Genomic DNA, 15,055 nt, shown 5'->3' with positions numbered 1-15,055 from the left:
GAGTTCCATTTTCACATTGGTTTATCAGAACTGAAGTATGGTAACTAATAAAACATGTTTAGAGAGACTGCCTGAGAAATTCCATCCTATAACTTCATCAGAAGATGTGCAGTTGAAAATTGTTTTGGTCTGAAGTAGTGCAATGTTGTACACATTTCTAGGTTCTCTTAGCACCCGGCAAAACAATCAACCCTGAGCTTTTCATCAGATATTCATTTGTGTTAATATAATTTTGTTTTGGCATAGAACTCTACGAAGTGATGTCCACAATGGGGCAACTCCCAAAATTCATTGAGAGCTGTGATTTTCTACTGTCCTTGTTTACTTCTAATACTGTTGGCTTTTACTAATCTCGAGAAAATACTATATCTACCATGGCCATCTAGAGTAGACAGAGATTTTCCTGTTTGAATGCAATTCTAGATCTGTATTCCCTCTGGCTTTCAGAGGTTCCACAGTGTAATCATATTTTTGTAATATATTTATCTCCTTTGTTTTACATACATTATTAGAAATCTTTAGGTGGCCAGAGTTGGCAGAATAATAGCCAACCTATTTCATTTGCTGCTTTTTTAAATTCCAGTTTATGAAAATAATGCTCTCACATGATCGCAGGCTAATTACCAACATTTGTATTGATAACTCCACTTTACTGTTTACAGAGCGTGCAGTTATAATATATATCCCTGGTTAACATCTGAACACTTCATTCTAAAATTTCAGTTAAATAATATGGAAGAACTGGGGAATAAAACAATGTTAAATAAAGAATAAAACGCATCATCACTAAATCTCGTTTGCTGTTTATCTCTTTCAGCCTACTTTAGGTCACAAAATTGTTGCTCGAGATGGCACTGTGACGCAAATACCGTTGTATACATCACCATCTTTGCCCAACATAACTCTTGGCCTACCAGCCACAGGCCCAGCCAGTGTAAGTACTGAAGTTCCTGACTGTACATTTATGCAGTTATACACATGCTGTTATGTGGGGTGGTGTGGGGCTTTGGAGAAGTGCTTATGCTGGTGGATATGGATGAGATATCACATCACTTATTGCATCTTATTCCATAGATGCTATCATCTTTTTGCTGGATTGCTCACTAGTAGGGAACAGATCTTAACAGTTGTGTGTAGCAATTGTCAAGTCAAATCAATTTTATTATCCTTTACACAAGTATGGTGCGGTATCGGTAAAATAAAATCATGCTTGCAGCAGTATTACGGGCACAAAGATGCAAACAACATACAAAACATAAATTATGCAAGAGTGAAAAAGGCATGTGCAAAAGCTAGACATGACTGCAAAAACATGACTAGAAGCAAATCCATGGTAGAGCAGGAGATGGTCCATGTAGTTATGTTACAGAGATAGGTTTGGGTTGTATCGGTCTGTTTAAAAACCTGATAGTTGTGGGAAAGTAGTTATTGCTGAACCTGTTGGTGTGGAACTTCAGATTTCTGCACCTTTTGCCAGACAGTAGCAGCGAGAAGAGGGTGTTGAGTGCTGGAGAGCCTTGAATTGATGCTGTCTTCTTGAGGCAAAGTCTGGTGTAGATGCCTTTGATGGGGTGGGAGGGTTGTGCCCATGGACTGGGCTGAGTCCACCACTCTCTGCAGCCTCTTGTGTTCCTGGCCTTTGGAATTGCTGTACGTGGCTACGGTGTACCAGTTTAGTTGTGGTTCTATAAATGGTATGATAACTAGGGAAGGAGATGTTGCCATTGCTTTTTCCCACCAACATGCATCCCCAACTTGCATTGGTGTGGGTGTAATCACGAATGGCATAGATCATAGATTGGTGTTCTGGAGATTTTGCACTGCATTATGGAATCCTGATGCAGATATTCATGCCTCCATCACTGAAGGTTCTGATTTTGTCTAAGCTGCTAGAGGCATCAAATTAATTCCTCCCAGAGCTAAAACTGGTTCTTTCAGGCATACTATAACTATTGGGTATCCTGTGAATTTCTGTTTTAGCTTGGTTTTAGTAAATTTTTTCCAATATCTGGTCAGATGTTTTTGTGTAACTGTGCATCTCTCTGCTGAGGTAGAAAATGTAATCGAGACAATTACTACTGAGGAAATATTTTGCAGATATTCACATGAAGTGTAAATTGCTGTTTCCATTCTCTTTGCACTCAGGGAGCTGCTGGACAGGCAGAATGCGATAGAGTGAGCATGCAAGGACTCCCATTGAACACTCCATTTATTACTGGTGCTCATTTGCCGCACTACATTGCAACGGCGTTGGATAAAGATGGCTCTGGTGGACATGCACCTCTTTTGCAGCATATGGTCTTATTAGACCAGTCTACACCTCAGAGTCCATTAGTAACTGGTAAGTAACTTCATAAAGCGGTTTTGCATTATTAATGTAATTTTTGTCTCGCCTAACGCACCAGTGGAATGTCATTGTTTTCTTGAAAACAGTGTTGAAGAGTATGAAAAGTGTCTGCTGCTTATATTTTAAGAAGAAAGGAGGCTCAAATGTTAATGTGTTTAAGTTAAGCACCACACAGTATATGGCTGGAACAAGAACTGTTCGATGTAACCACCAAAAAGGCAGGCATAGCTGTGGCCGATGCAAGTGCCCATGGCTACACCCTTTAACTTGGAGAAAGTGACAGGAGTTAAAAGAGGTTTATACTTTGTGTTATAAAAGGCAAACCAATACATCCGCCTTGTTCCACTGGATTTCTTAGATATTGGCTGTGATCATGCAATCCAACCTGTTGTGTACATTCATCCCCACTGCAACCATTCTGTGAGGAGAGTGGGGTGCAAGTGATGACCAGGCATCTCGAGTAAGTGTCCTTTGGCCCTGCTACAAATACCACCTCAATTGCCCTTGACAGTTCATGGTGTCAAAAGCCTGTTTCACTGTTTTACATATCACAGAATTCAGACATTATTTGAAACAATTAAAATTGATTTTAAATAATTAAAATAAATAAAATGATTTAAATAATAAAAGCACAAGTAAAAAAACTATGGCTCATTGATTAAAAACAAACTAATTGGAATGTAAAGAAAAAAAACCCAAAGGTTACATTTTAAATAATGTTGGTGATTCCACATTAAGGAGTGGGTTGCACGAGAGGCACTTGCTATAGTTGGCATAAAGCTGCAGGTTAGGTGTGAAGTACATTCCCCTCTTTTTGGGTCAATGTTATGAAACACCCTGTTCTGCAATAATTACAGGACTAGAACATCCAGCCCCAGTATGTTCCGTAGTTCTGCACTGTGGTGCACAGTGCAAGTCTGGAATAAACTTGTGTGCACTGCAGCTAGCTGGCGGTCAACATGATCCACAATTGAAAGGATCCACAATTCCTAAGATGGTTTGCTATCAGGTTTGTGATCTAAGCATATAAGACCCTCGTGCTTTTCTTGTGTGTTAGAGGTAGTGGAGTTTAAAACACGCTCTCCCAATTTTTTTATTAATTACATTCTGGTGGTTTCACCATTAGTTGCTCACCATAAGAATTTTTTTTTAATTTAAATTGTTTCTTTTATTTTCATCTATTTTCTATTAATTTGAGGCTTTTCCTCCACTTTCCAAAAATACTTTTAGTGGATTACTTTTACAGTTCAAACTTATTTTTCTGTATAGATCAGAACAAATGTGAGCTGAGATTTTCCACTAATTCCAATTATTAATATAATCTTTATTCATCAGAGGTATTTTTGTAATTTCTTTGGATTTGCAATTGTCCAAAAGTGCAAGTATTCAGGACAACTTAATGGCAATAAAAGTTTCGTATTTCACAGTGTGCAGACAGTAAATGTGATGATACATGTATTAAATCCATTCATCAATCATGTGATCCTTTACCCTTGCATTTGTCGAAGAGAAAGTTCACGGAACAAAATTTGTTCATGACTTTTAAGATTGGATGCATAGTGATTTGAAGTATTGTTCAGTGCAAATCTTTGCTGAAGAACTAGTCCTTTTCACTGCTCTTTACTTTTCTGATTAGCGTGCATGACTGAGTGACTGTCCCACTTATACTAAGAATCTATACATTACTAAAACTGATCTTGTTGTCTTCCGGTTTGCGCGGTCTTTCTATTCGCGCAAAAACGGTACACAATAGCGCTACGATTTTTCGCCAGCGTACTCACGTTCTCCTCTGCTGCGAGTGCACCGAGTTTCGTTCCGATCGGGGGTCTAATGTAAAAGTTATCAAGGTTTAAAAATCACGCATGCGCAGATTGATCTCCTCTCCTGCCAGTCGGCACCGCGTGGATTGGTCTTTTCTCCTGTCACTCCGTGGGACGGTCCACCTGCGCCATCACGTCGTTACTGGAGCTGAGGGAGGCTCTGGATGGCCAGCGGAGGTCTCCAACCAGACACAATATTCGGAGGGACCGGAAGCGACCCCGCCCAACCTAACCTGGCGCGGAGATGTCGCCAAACGGAAAACGGAGACTACTGGGGCTGAGGAAGGCTCTGGAGGGCCGGATCTAGATGGCCTGGTCTCCAACCAGACATAATTTTCGGAGGGACCTGAAGCGGCCCGGCACAACACAGCCCGGTGCTGTGTCGGAGAAGTCGCCGATGTCGCCAGGCGGAAAACGGAGACTGTTCCCGGCGGAGGAGAACTTTCAGCGACAAGCGCACGCTGTGAGTCCTCAGCGCACCGTCAGCTACAGCCCCTTCCCCTCTGGTCCCCCTCACTGGCTCCTGCCCCCCCTCTGCCCTGTCTTTTCTCCAAGCGCCCTTGCCCTCCCCCGCCCACAACCCCCTCTGCCCACACAATCCCCCTCCCCCACCCGCCCACAAACCCCCTCTCCGGCTCCACAACGCTCGCTGCCCCGCCCCCACAAGCCACCCACCCCCCTCCCCCCCCCCGCTCCCACACCCCTTCCCCCACAACCCCCCGCTTGCCCCCAAACACCCCTTCCCCCCTGCCCATACACCCTTCCCCCTTGCCCACAAACCCTTCCCCCACACCCCTCCTCCGCACAACCCCCCCCCCCCCAACCCCCCCCTTCCCCCACAACCCCCCCTTCCCCCCCCCACACACCCCCCCCCCCCCACCCCCCCCCTCCCCCACAACCCCCATGCCCCCACAACCCCCCCCCACCACACACCCCCCGCCTCACACCCCCCCCTCCTCACTCACTCACCCCCCCCCCCCCCGCCTCACTCACCCCCCCCTGCCTCACCCCCCCGCCTCCCCCCCCCCTCCCCCCCCCCCCCGCCTCCATCCCCCCCCTCTCTCCCCCCCCCTCCTCCCCCTCCCCCCCTTTCCCCCCCCCCCCCCCCCCCCCCCCCCACCGCATCACACCCCCCGCCTCACGATTCATAATATCGAATTATGACGACCTGAATTCAACACAGTCAGTTAAGGTTATGTACTGGCTTGATGAACTGTCTAGGTTCATTTCTTTAACAACTATTGAAAATGTTGCAAAAATTGTAGGTTTCAGCTGTCATTTATTTTAACATAGTGCACAACCATTTACAAACCTCTTTGGGGCCATTCTTAAGAATTACATTTTGATTAATTTGTATCTAACCGAACAATTTTAGTTGTGTTTAAAGACACAAATGACATATTTCTCACTGTCTTACATTGCCTCATCGCCTCATCACCACTTTCCCTCGGTTCCATACATTCCTGCTTCAGCATTCTGCTTGGAGCCGCCCCTCTGCTCACTGCCACCTTGCCATTGCTTCGCCCATCCCCTAAACATTCAACACTCTGTTCCTTCTCCACCCTGCTCATGGCATCAGCACAGCTGACCAATCCCAAAGTTATCCCCTGCCTGGTCCCTGTCAGATCCTCACCTGGATCCGAATGTAACAAATACACTTCAAGGACACTGAACATAAATACATCCTGGCAACATAAGTCTTCTGACCTTTCTGACTCATAGGAATACATGGTACATTTAAATACAATGTTAGTTACCATGACAACCTTCCCTTATCAAACAAAAAGGATATCCGCATCCCCACATTGTAATCTGAATATTCCAACACCATTTAGGATAGGGCTTTCGGTCCATCAATAATGCATCGTTTTCACACGTCAATTCATCTCATAGACCTTGTGTCTCTTGGGTAGTTATCTCTGACGTTTTGATCTGACCACTACCTCTGATGAAGATAGTCACTGACCTCGAATTCTGGCACTCTTCAATCACAAGCATCCCTGTCCTTAGTAGTTCCAAAAGATATTTCTCTTATAATACCAGCACTGCTGAGCTTTTCAGGTGTAAGCTGCAAACCGAGGAACAATGCTCCCCCCAGTGGCAATAGCTGTCAGCTCAATTTCAGGCCCACCAACCCAACGTATAGTGGGAAGCTTATTCTAGAGGAGCAAATGGTTTGCTTCACCATCAAACGCCCACTGGTAAATAGGTAGTTTGGCACTGGCGTTTTTTACGTGATTGATAATTTCTGCAAATTTATCCTTTACATATTTTTGCAAGGCCTTGTAATCTTCCACAGAGGTCACATCAAGCTTATGCTTGCTTTTTGGTTTTGGTGGTTCAAATGGGCACATCAAAATTGCAAGCTTTGTATCTTTTGCCACCTTTGGCATTTGTGGATGGCTAAATTCTTTGTCCACCACAACTGCTTTAATTAACTGTGTGTCCACAAGTTTTCCACCAACTTTACCTTCCACCTTCATCAACTCAAAATCTACATCCTTGCACTCCATATCAGCAAAAGATAGGACAGCATTCACAGCTATTTCTGCCATTTGTCTGGCAACAATTAATAACATCAGAGCCAAGTGCAGTCATAGCCGTGCAGTCAAGTGTAGTCATAATCAGGGGCTCTGTTATTTGGATCAACAGGAAAGCTGTTGTTCAATGCGAGCAGCCAAGTTGTAATCATCAGCTACATGAATAGGATGAATACCACGATCAAATAATTGTTCAGCTCATTCCAACACCTGTGGTGCCATCGCCAATTTCATCAAGCTCCACCATCAATTTAGCAATTTGATGCTTCACACCCATCATACTTAAAATGGTAGCACCATCATTGGTGCCCATCACTTCTCTATCCTTGTCCGCCATTATTTTTTCCCAAGGACTTTTGGTCCAAGGGATGTTCTCAGTGTATTTGACACTGCTTTTGCTGCTATACTAAGAGACTTCAGCACCTCCAGCCCCGTCAGCCCTCCTGGTCCTTGATGGTGATGAAGGGCCGACCATATTCATCGAAAGCGAGCGGCCCGATAGCGGACATGTTGGCGGGTCGGTCGGCCCTTTGGTTGCATTTAAATACGACGTCAGTTACCGTGACAGTCCCAACTTCATTTGGAAACAGGCAGACACCAGGGTGCTAACAGAGTTAACTTTGTGAAAGATATGACACGTTAATCATTTTGGGGAGCAGTTAGTCTGAAAAGTATTATCATATGTTTTTGTTCTTTAATGTTGTTTTTCACTGAAATAAAAATACTCATTCAAAATGTGTAAATTTGAAAATGGCTGGCTATAATAGCCTCCTGTTGCCACAATTAATCAAAAGCAATTTTTCTTCTTTCCTTTTTCCTTCTGCTGTTTCTGCATTATATCTTAGACTGGTATCTTTCAGGATTGGGAGCGTTGCCTATTCATCCACAATCGCTTGTTGGCCCAGACAGAGTTTCACCTTCTATACACAAGCTTAGACAGCACCGTCCATTGGGGAGGACACAATCTGCACCACTGCCACAGAACGCTCAGGCCCTGCAACAGTTGGTCATACAGCAGCAACATCAACAGTTCCTGGAGAAACATAAGCAACAGTTCCAGCAACAACAGATTCACATTAACAAGGTTAGTGCTGAGGCAGCAACTGCATTAAGTGATCCTGAGGCAATGCATTTTTTATATTGCATCCATTTCAGAGGTATGAAAATGAATTTCTCCTCGTAGCAGCAGCTAAAGTACAAGTATCGAAAAAAGTAGTTCCAAACCTAAAGCGCACAACTCTGGATATGCGTTGGGATCATCAAGAGTTATTAAAGAGCCTAATCAAACAACTATAATATTTGTGTTTAAGAAAGAACTACAGATGCTGGAAAAATCAAAGGTAGACAAAAATGCTGGAGAAACTCAGCGGGTGAGGCAGCATCTATGGAGTGAAGGAATAGGTGATGTTTAGGGGTCGAGACTCTTCTTCAGACTGATGTGGGGGCGGGAAGAAAAAAGGAAGAGGCGGAGACAGTAGGCTGTGGGAGAGCTGGGAAGGGGAGGGGAAGGAGGGAGAAAGCAAGGACTACCTGAAATTGTAGGTCAATGTTCATGCCGCTGGGGTGTAAACTACCCAAGCAAACTGTGAGGTGCTGCTCCTCCAATTTGCGGTGGGACTAACTCTGGCCATGGAGGAGGCCCAGGACAGAAAGGTCGGATTCGGAATGGGAGGGGGAGTTGAAGTGCTGAGCCACTGGGAAATCAGGTTGGTTAATGCGAACTGATGCAACTGAGGTTGGAGGAGGTACAGGTGAACCTCTGCCTCACCTGGAAAGACTGCTTGGGTCCTTGGATGGAGTCGAGGGGGGAGGTGAAGTGACAAGTGTAGCATTTCCTGTGGTTGCAAGGGAAAGTGCCAGGGGAGGGGGTGGTTTGATGGGAAGGGACGAATTGACCAGAGAGTTACGGGGGGGAGCGGTTTGATCCACAAAGTAATATTTGTGTAATTCCATAAGAAAGTTTTTTTAAATGGAAATAAACAAAAGTATATTTGTCATGCTAGTTATATAAGCCATTGCAGTGTGTGTATTATTCGTAACCCTCACGGGTATATTCCATATATATCCTGGGGGGGGTTTAATTTATCGACTGGACCATTCAGGTTCAGAAAGGTTGTGAACCACGAATGAAAACTTATTGGAGTTAACTTGTTGTGAGATTCAGTGTAATTAAACTTTAGCTCAATCTATTTCATTCCTAGTATGATTGTGAAACTGTCAATTGGCACAATTGAGTATGTTCTTGTGCTTTCCAGTACCTTCTAATTCAAATCAACAGAACCCGGAGATAGAATCTTAGCCATTACGTCATCATAACTAGTTGTCATACAAGTATGTGTTGTTTTTTATGTTTCTTGGCATTACACTGCATTCCCCAGAAAGTAGAAGGAAACCCATGTAGATTAAATTGCAAAAAACAATACTAAATTGAGTCCAGAAGATATCTGGGCACACGATGGGCAGGAATTAGTGTAATTCTTTCTGCTGGTATTGGGGGATTTACAAATAATCCTTGAGTATTGAGTGATCGGTGAGTCGGTGGGGGCCCTGCGAGCCGGCAGCCCTGCCAGCTGTGTGTTAGTTTTGTCTACTTTTTTTGTTTTTTTAGTGTGTCTCAATGTGTGTGTTTTAATATTTCTCTGTGTGGGGGTGGTGTGGGGGGGAAAGGGGCTTCGGTCGCCTCCTCCACAGAGAGCCGACTTTTTCCATGTCGCCTCCCTTGTGGCCTAACATCGAGGATCGGTGCGGTCTTTCCCGGAGATGTGTCCGAGGCTTCAGCAGCGGGCGCAGCGAGGACTATTTCGTCGCGGAGCGGGCGAGCCCTCGCCGGGGGTCACAGGAAGGGAGTGCTCCGTCCGCTGGCCCGCGGCAGAGAAGCGCTCCGACCGCCGGTCCGCGGCCAACTTCTACCGTGGGTGTGGTGGGGACTTACCATCCGGAGCGGGATCCCTCGCCGGGGATCCCTGGAGAGGAGCTCCGACTGCCAGCCCTGCGGTCTGCGGTGCTTCTGGCTGCGGCCCGGCGGGGACTTTAGATCTTCAACCGCCGGCCTGTGACCTACACCAACTTGAAGACGCGATCTCCAGTGGGGAGGCACCAATTCAGGACTTATCTTGTCTGCACATCTGGACGCCCGCACGGGGGAAATGGAGGCGGACTGACCAAATTGTATGCCTTCCACCATAGTGATGAATGTTGTGGTGGATGTTTGTGTTAAATGTTATTGTGTATTATGTGTTTATTATTGTACCGCTGCTGGCAAATTCATTTCACTGCACTTTATGTCTTGACTTGACTTGATCTAATGATATACATTTGACTATGTTTCAAGAGGATTGCAGAATTATTCAAGAGATTTCAATTTTCAGATTCCTGGTAAAAAGGGACTTAAGATGATTTAGGTTATATTTGTTTCTAAGGCATTTGGAGTTGAGCAATAGAAGCTCAGAGGAAATAAGTAAGGAAATAGAGTGGAGTAAGTAAGTTGAGTATTAAAATGCTTTGGATGAATCTGTCTTTATATGTGTTAAAAGACACATATTATGTTAACCCTGGTCTATCTGTTGCACCCCTATCTGAGCTTGTAAGAGCAAGCAATATGGTTTATGGGACTGGCCAATATTGGTATCTGTTGCCAAATCTATCTGTTTACAGCTTCTTTCTTGCTGTAACTATGAGGAAAAAAGAATGTAAAATATAACTAGACTGTGGGACCCGTTGGGCCCGAGCATCACACGCGAGGGCTGGTCACCAACGCAATATTCCACCTCTCCACCAATTCCAATACTGCTCGCCAGTGGGGGGGCTGTCTGTTGCGCTAGTATGGATGTTGCGGGCCGAAGGTACTGGTTTCCTGAGGGCTAGTGTAGACATTGTGGGCCGTATGGATGCTTGGGCTGGCATCCAACTGTTGCAACAATTTTAAAAGCCAAGCCAAGACAAACAATTGGGCTGCAGTCACCCGACAACCAAAATTCATTTTGTGAACACAAACTTGTTAAAAAGGCGAGGCAAACAATTGGGCTGCAGACACCAGACAGCCAAAATTCATGTTGTGAACACAAACTTTTAAAAAAGGCGAGGCAAACAATTGGGCTGCAGACACCCGACAACCAAAATTCATTTTGTGAACACAAACTTTAAAAAAAAAGGGCTGCAGCCACTTTACAACCGAGGAGACTCACCGTGGAGTAGAGTGTTATTCGCAGCTCAGAGAGTCGTGACCCTCTCGCTTCCTGGGTCTGGCAGAGACTGAGTGAGGCATGACACTTCCGGGTTTTATAGTCCCTCCCCCTGCTGCCAGCGGGGGCAGCAGAGAGAATGGGAAATTTTGTAAAAACTTTAATATCTTTCTAATTTTTCATCGATGGGAAAAATCCTGTGGTCCCGGAAGGCGGAGGGGGGCTCTGAGGGAAGTGGCCAAAAATGACGGCCGTAGGTGGCGGTGTTCTCTCGGAAATCGCGCCACAGTGGGCCAAAAGCGGTCAAGATCAGACTTTTAGTAATATAGATTGTGATTTAATATATGTGTCTTTTTACAAAGTTTTTGACGTACAAGATTAGTATTCACTTTTTTACACCAATACACTGTTCTTAACAAAAAGCTACCCATCACGTGAAACCTTATAAATAGCAGATATAACTTAGTTAACTTCAAGACCGAAAGTCAGAAACTTTTTTCATAATACGCAAATTTTCATCGTTTTCCCACCATTTTGGACACCAAAAGTGTGTTATTAAAAACTCTGCCAAATTTAGTCATGAATATTTAATTAATAAATAAACTTCATATGCCCCCTCATACATATACATTTTGATAATGGTCTAGGGAAATTTCTTCCTACACTAGGAGAAAAATATAGTAACATAAAGGTAACACAGTACAATAAAGATCCCGTAACGGTAGTTGTGCTTGATGTTCATTGTCACAACGTCCGTTATCGGGGTCGGTTCCTCCATAAGTTAAACCACGGAGGCGCCAAACCTCTAATGCTTTTCAAACACCAAACATCCTATGGTAGTAGCGATCTTTGGATGAGTTAATTATTTTTTCTTATTTTTCGATTTAATATATCAAAAATATCGTGGTGTCAAAAACGCAACGACCGTTTACAATATATTTCCCGAATTTTTTTAATTAAAAAAAACATTTTTTTGACATAAATTGGTTATCAAAACTAAGAAACTGAGCCAATCTTCAATTTGGCGACACACTGTCTCTTGTTTACCTTTTGTACGGACCAAGTCGCTAACTTCATTCCTTTGTGTCAACTTCGGGAAGCTCCGCAATGACCGTTATGGAGACATTTTACTTGCAAAAAAATCAGCCCAAATCAAGCGATCCGACGAATCGGCCATCGATGTCGCTCAGATCCATAAGGTAATGTACCGTTTAGATCACATTGGTGAAAATGCTTGGTTTTCGCTGGGTCACCAAAATGAACGTTTTTTTAGTGTCCTCCACAACGTATGTTTGTGTGTATGATATGTAACGCGCGTTACATTGTCCACTCAGATTAATGCAGTATTCTACTACATGATCAGGTATATGAAGTGGAAATGGTGTTTGCAATTTTATTGTTCCATGTGGTATTCATAAACATAGAAAGGAATAAGAAATATGTTTACTTACTGTGCCAAACAGGTCACTTACACCACGCAACAACCGCTACACAAAATGTGTTTGTGTTCTGATGCCATTTTCAGAAACTTGCCATCAATATGCTCTCTTTTCTTATATTTGTTGTTGATACTATGTTAGTCACAAACCCAGCACTCTGTCAACTTTTTTTGAAGGAATTTGAAATTTGTTCCCATTTGTCACATTTTTGTGTGCCGTATTGATAAGACACATATATTCAAGGAAAGTATAACTGGTGCATTCAGCAAGCAATTTGGTGTAGAGCCATTGTTATAGACCACAGCAGTCACATGATAAAAACACAGCACTGTACTTTTGGGTTGAAAGTTCCAGGATTTTGTCCTTGTATTGATATAGAAATTAGCATATTATCACCATATTATTCCAGATCAAAGCAGCATGTGACGAAGATTATTATCAGTATGGTGGCTTCCCAAATGCCTGTTTCTCTCAAATTTCTAGGTGGTATGCATCGTGGCTTTAGGAGTTGCCATTGATGAACTTTGGAAAGTTGTTGCAGTACACTTTATATCCTGCTGATAGGAGAACAAGCAGATGCTTAAGCTGGTGCATGAGTAATAGTTAAATGATCAGCTTTGTGCTGAGCTGCTTGAAAGTTCAGTTCTTGAAGCTGAAAGCAAGTGGAGAATTTTCCATCACATTTTGAATATGTTGTAGAGTACAGGGACATATCTATCCATGCACTATATACTTGTATTTATACTTATGCATCTTAAATATGTATGTCATGTTTTATACTTTGGCAATATAACAATGTATTTTTTTTTTTATCATGCCAATAAAGTTTTTAAATTGAAATTGAAAATTGAATTGATAACAGAAGAGGTTTAGAAAGACAGGAGCAAGTAACTTGTCACAGGATACGGTCTCTTATAGCCAAAAATATTTGTAAAGTTTTGTATTGGGTCAGTGGTGACCTCCAAGATATTGATGGTGGAGATTTGACAATGGTAATGCTAATCTTCATTTGATTTGCCAAAAGGTGATCAATTTATTTTTGGTGGTTTGGTATGATTATTACTCACTATTCATCAGCCCAATCCAGCAAAGAAAGCTTGTAGTTTATCACAAACTTGCATTTGCCGGCTATTTAAGATCTATGGAAGTGAAGTAAGAATACACGATACTCCATTTAATGCTGTTTCTAATTACTGTTTGAATAATATTGAATCGCCCTTCAGAAGTGGTGAACAGCTACAGTTGTTCTGTTGAAGGAATTCCAACTGTCTGTTGGGTGGATTTTGGGGATCCAGACCAAGCAACAGTAAATTTGCAAGTCAGGATTTCATCTGACTTGCAAGGGAAGCTTCAGGTGGTTGTTCTGTTGTACAATGTGAAAGAAGATATAGTTCTGATGTCTTCAGCTAACATCTTTTGGAATTAAGTGAAAGAAAGCAGAAAGAAAACTGATTTTCCCACGGCATTTTGAATTGTTCCTACAGATAATTCTATGGAATTGATATTGATTTGTTATTGATACTTATAGTGATAACATCTGGTAGAAGCTATTTTTGAATCTGTCGTTTTGTGCTTTCAACACTTTCTGCTTGACAGAGAGGGGAGAAAAGAAAATAGATACAAAGTGCTGGAGTAATTCAGCAGGTCAGGCAGCATCTCTGGAGAAAAAAGGATGAGTGACATTTAAGGTTGGAACCCTACTTCAGAATGAAAGTTGAGGCTGGGGAACTGGAGGTAGGAAAAAGCCAGATCAAATCAGGGCCAGCAGCAGATGACCAAGGAAGGGTGGAACCCATAGTGGCCCATTGTTGGTTGGGGAATAGTTGATAATGAAGGGATATAGGGATGTGAATAGTGGAAAATAGTGAAATCAACGTCCATATCGTTCGGTTGTAAGCTATTCAATCAAAATATGAGGTGTTGCTCCTCCAATTTGCGTGTGGCCTCACTCTAACAGTGGAGGAGGCCGAGGACAGAAAGGTCAGTATGGGAAGGGGAGTTAAAATGTTTGGCAGCCGAGAGAATGCGTGGGCCTGGGCAGACTAAGTGTTCAGCAAAACCATCGCCCTGTCTGCACTTGGCCTTGCCCACACCGACAACAACGGACACAGTTGATGAGGTTGGAGGCGGTGCAAGTGAACCTCTGCCTCTCCTAAAAGGACTGTCGGAGTCCTTGGATGGAGTTGAGGGAGGAAGTATAAGGACAGGTGTTGCATCTCCTGAAGGGGAAAGATCCTGGGGAGGGGGTCGGATGGGATGAATGAACCAGGGAGTTGTGGGGGGAATGGTCTCTGCGGAAAGCAGAAAGGGGTGGAGATGGGAAAATTTGACAAGTGGTGGGATCCCGTTGAAGGTGGGGAAAATGTCGGAGGATGATATGTTGTATGTGATGGCTGATGGCGTTAAAGGTGAAGAGAAAATGACTGGTCATTGATTATGTTAGCTACTTTTCCGTGGCAGTTTGAAGTAAGGATAGGGTGCGGGGGGATCCTGGTTATTTATTCACTTTTTCTATAATGCTAGATGTGACATTTCTTCCCCATCACCTAGGTTTAGGTTTATTATTGTCACGTGTACCAAGGTACTTTAAAAGGCATCTTTGCACTGCTATCCAATCAAAATAGATAATGCTTTACATGGATACAATCAAACCAAACTCAAATACAATAGGTAGAGTAAAGGAAAAGATACAGAGTGCAGAATATAGTTCTCAGAGTTGCAACGCAAC

At 43.3% G+C, this 15,055-nt stretch overlaps 1 protein-coding gene and 1 pseudogene across 8 annotated transcripts in view; one reads left to right on the top strand and one right to left on the bottom strand.

The window, feature by feature from the left end:
• Positions 1 to 15,055, top strand: part of hdac4 (histone deacetylase 4) — a 356,629-nt gene that overhangs the window by 235,549 nt on the left and 106,025 nt on the right. For 7 of the 8 annotated variants that reach the window (XM_055638510.1, XM_055638508.1, XM_055638513.1 and 4 more), the window contains 3 exons: positions 818 to 934; positions 2,146 to 2,341; positions 7,553 to 7,791. In XM_055638510.1, coding sequence (XP_055494485.1) covers positions 818 to 934; positions 2,146 to 2,341; positions 7,553 to 7,791 — 552 coding nt within the window. The remainder of the gene's footprint in view (positions 1 to 817; positions 935 to 2,145; positions 2,342 to 7,552; positions 7,792 to 15,055) is intronic. The other variant, XM_055638509.1, reaches the window with a different exon arrangement.
• LOC129698537 (T-complex protein 1 subunit epsilon-like) lies at positions 6,055 to 7,216 on the bottom strand (annotated as a pseudogene).

Source organism: Leucoraja erinacea, chromosome 7 (genome assembly GCF_028641065.1).
Source record: "Leucoraja erinacea ecotype New England chromosome 7, Leri_hhj_1, whole genome shotgun sequence".
NCBI lineage: Eukaryota > Metazoa > Chordata > Chondrichthyes > Rajiformes > Rajidae > Leucoraja > Leucoraja erinaceus.
Note: the sequence above shows the minus strand (reverse complement) of the source record. Positions and strands in the feature narration are given on the sequence as shown.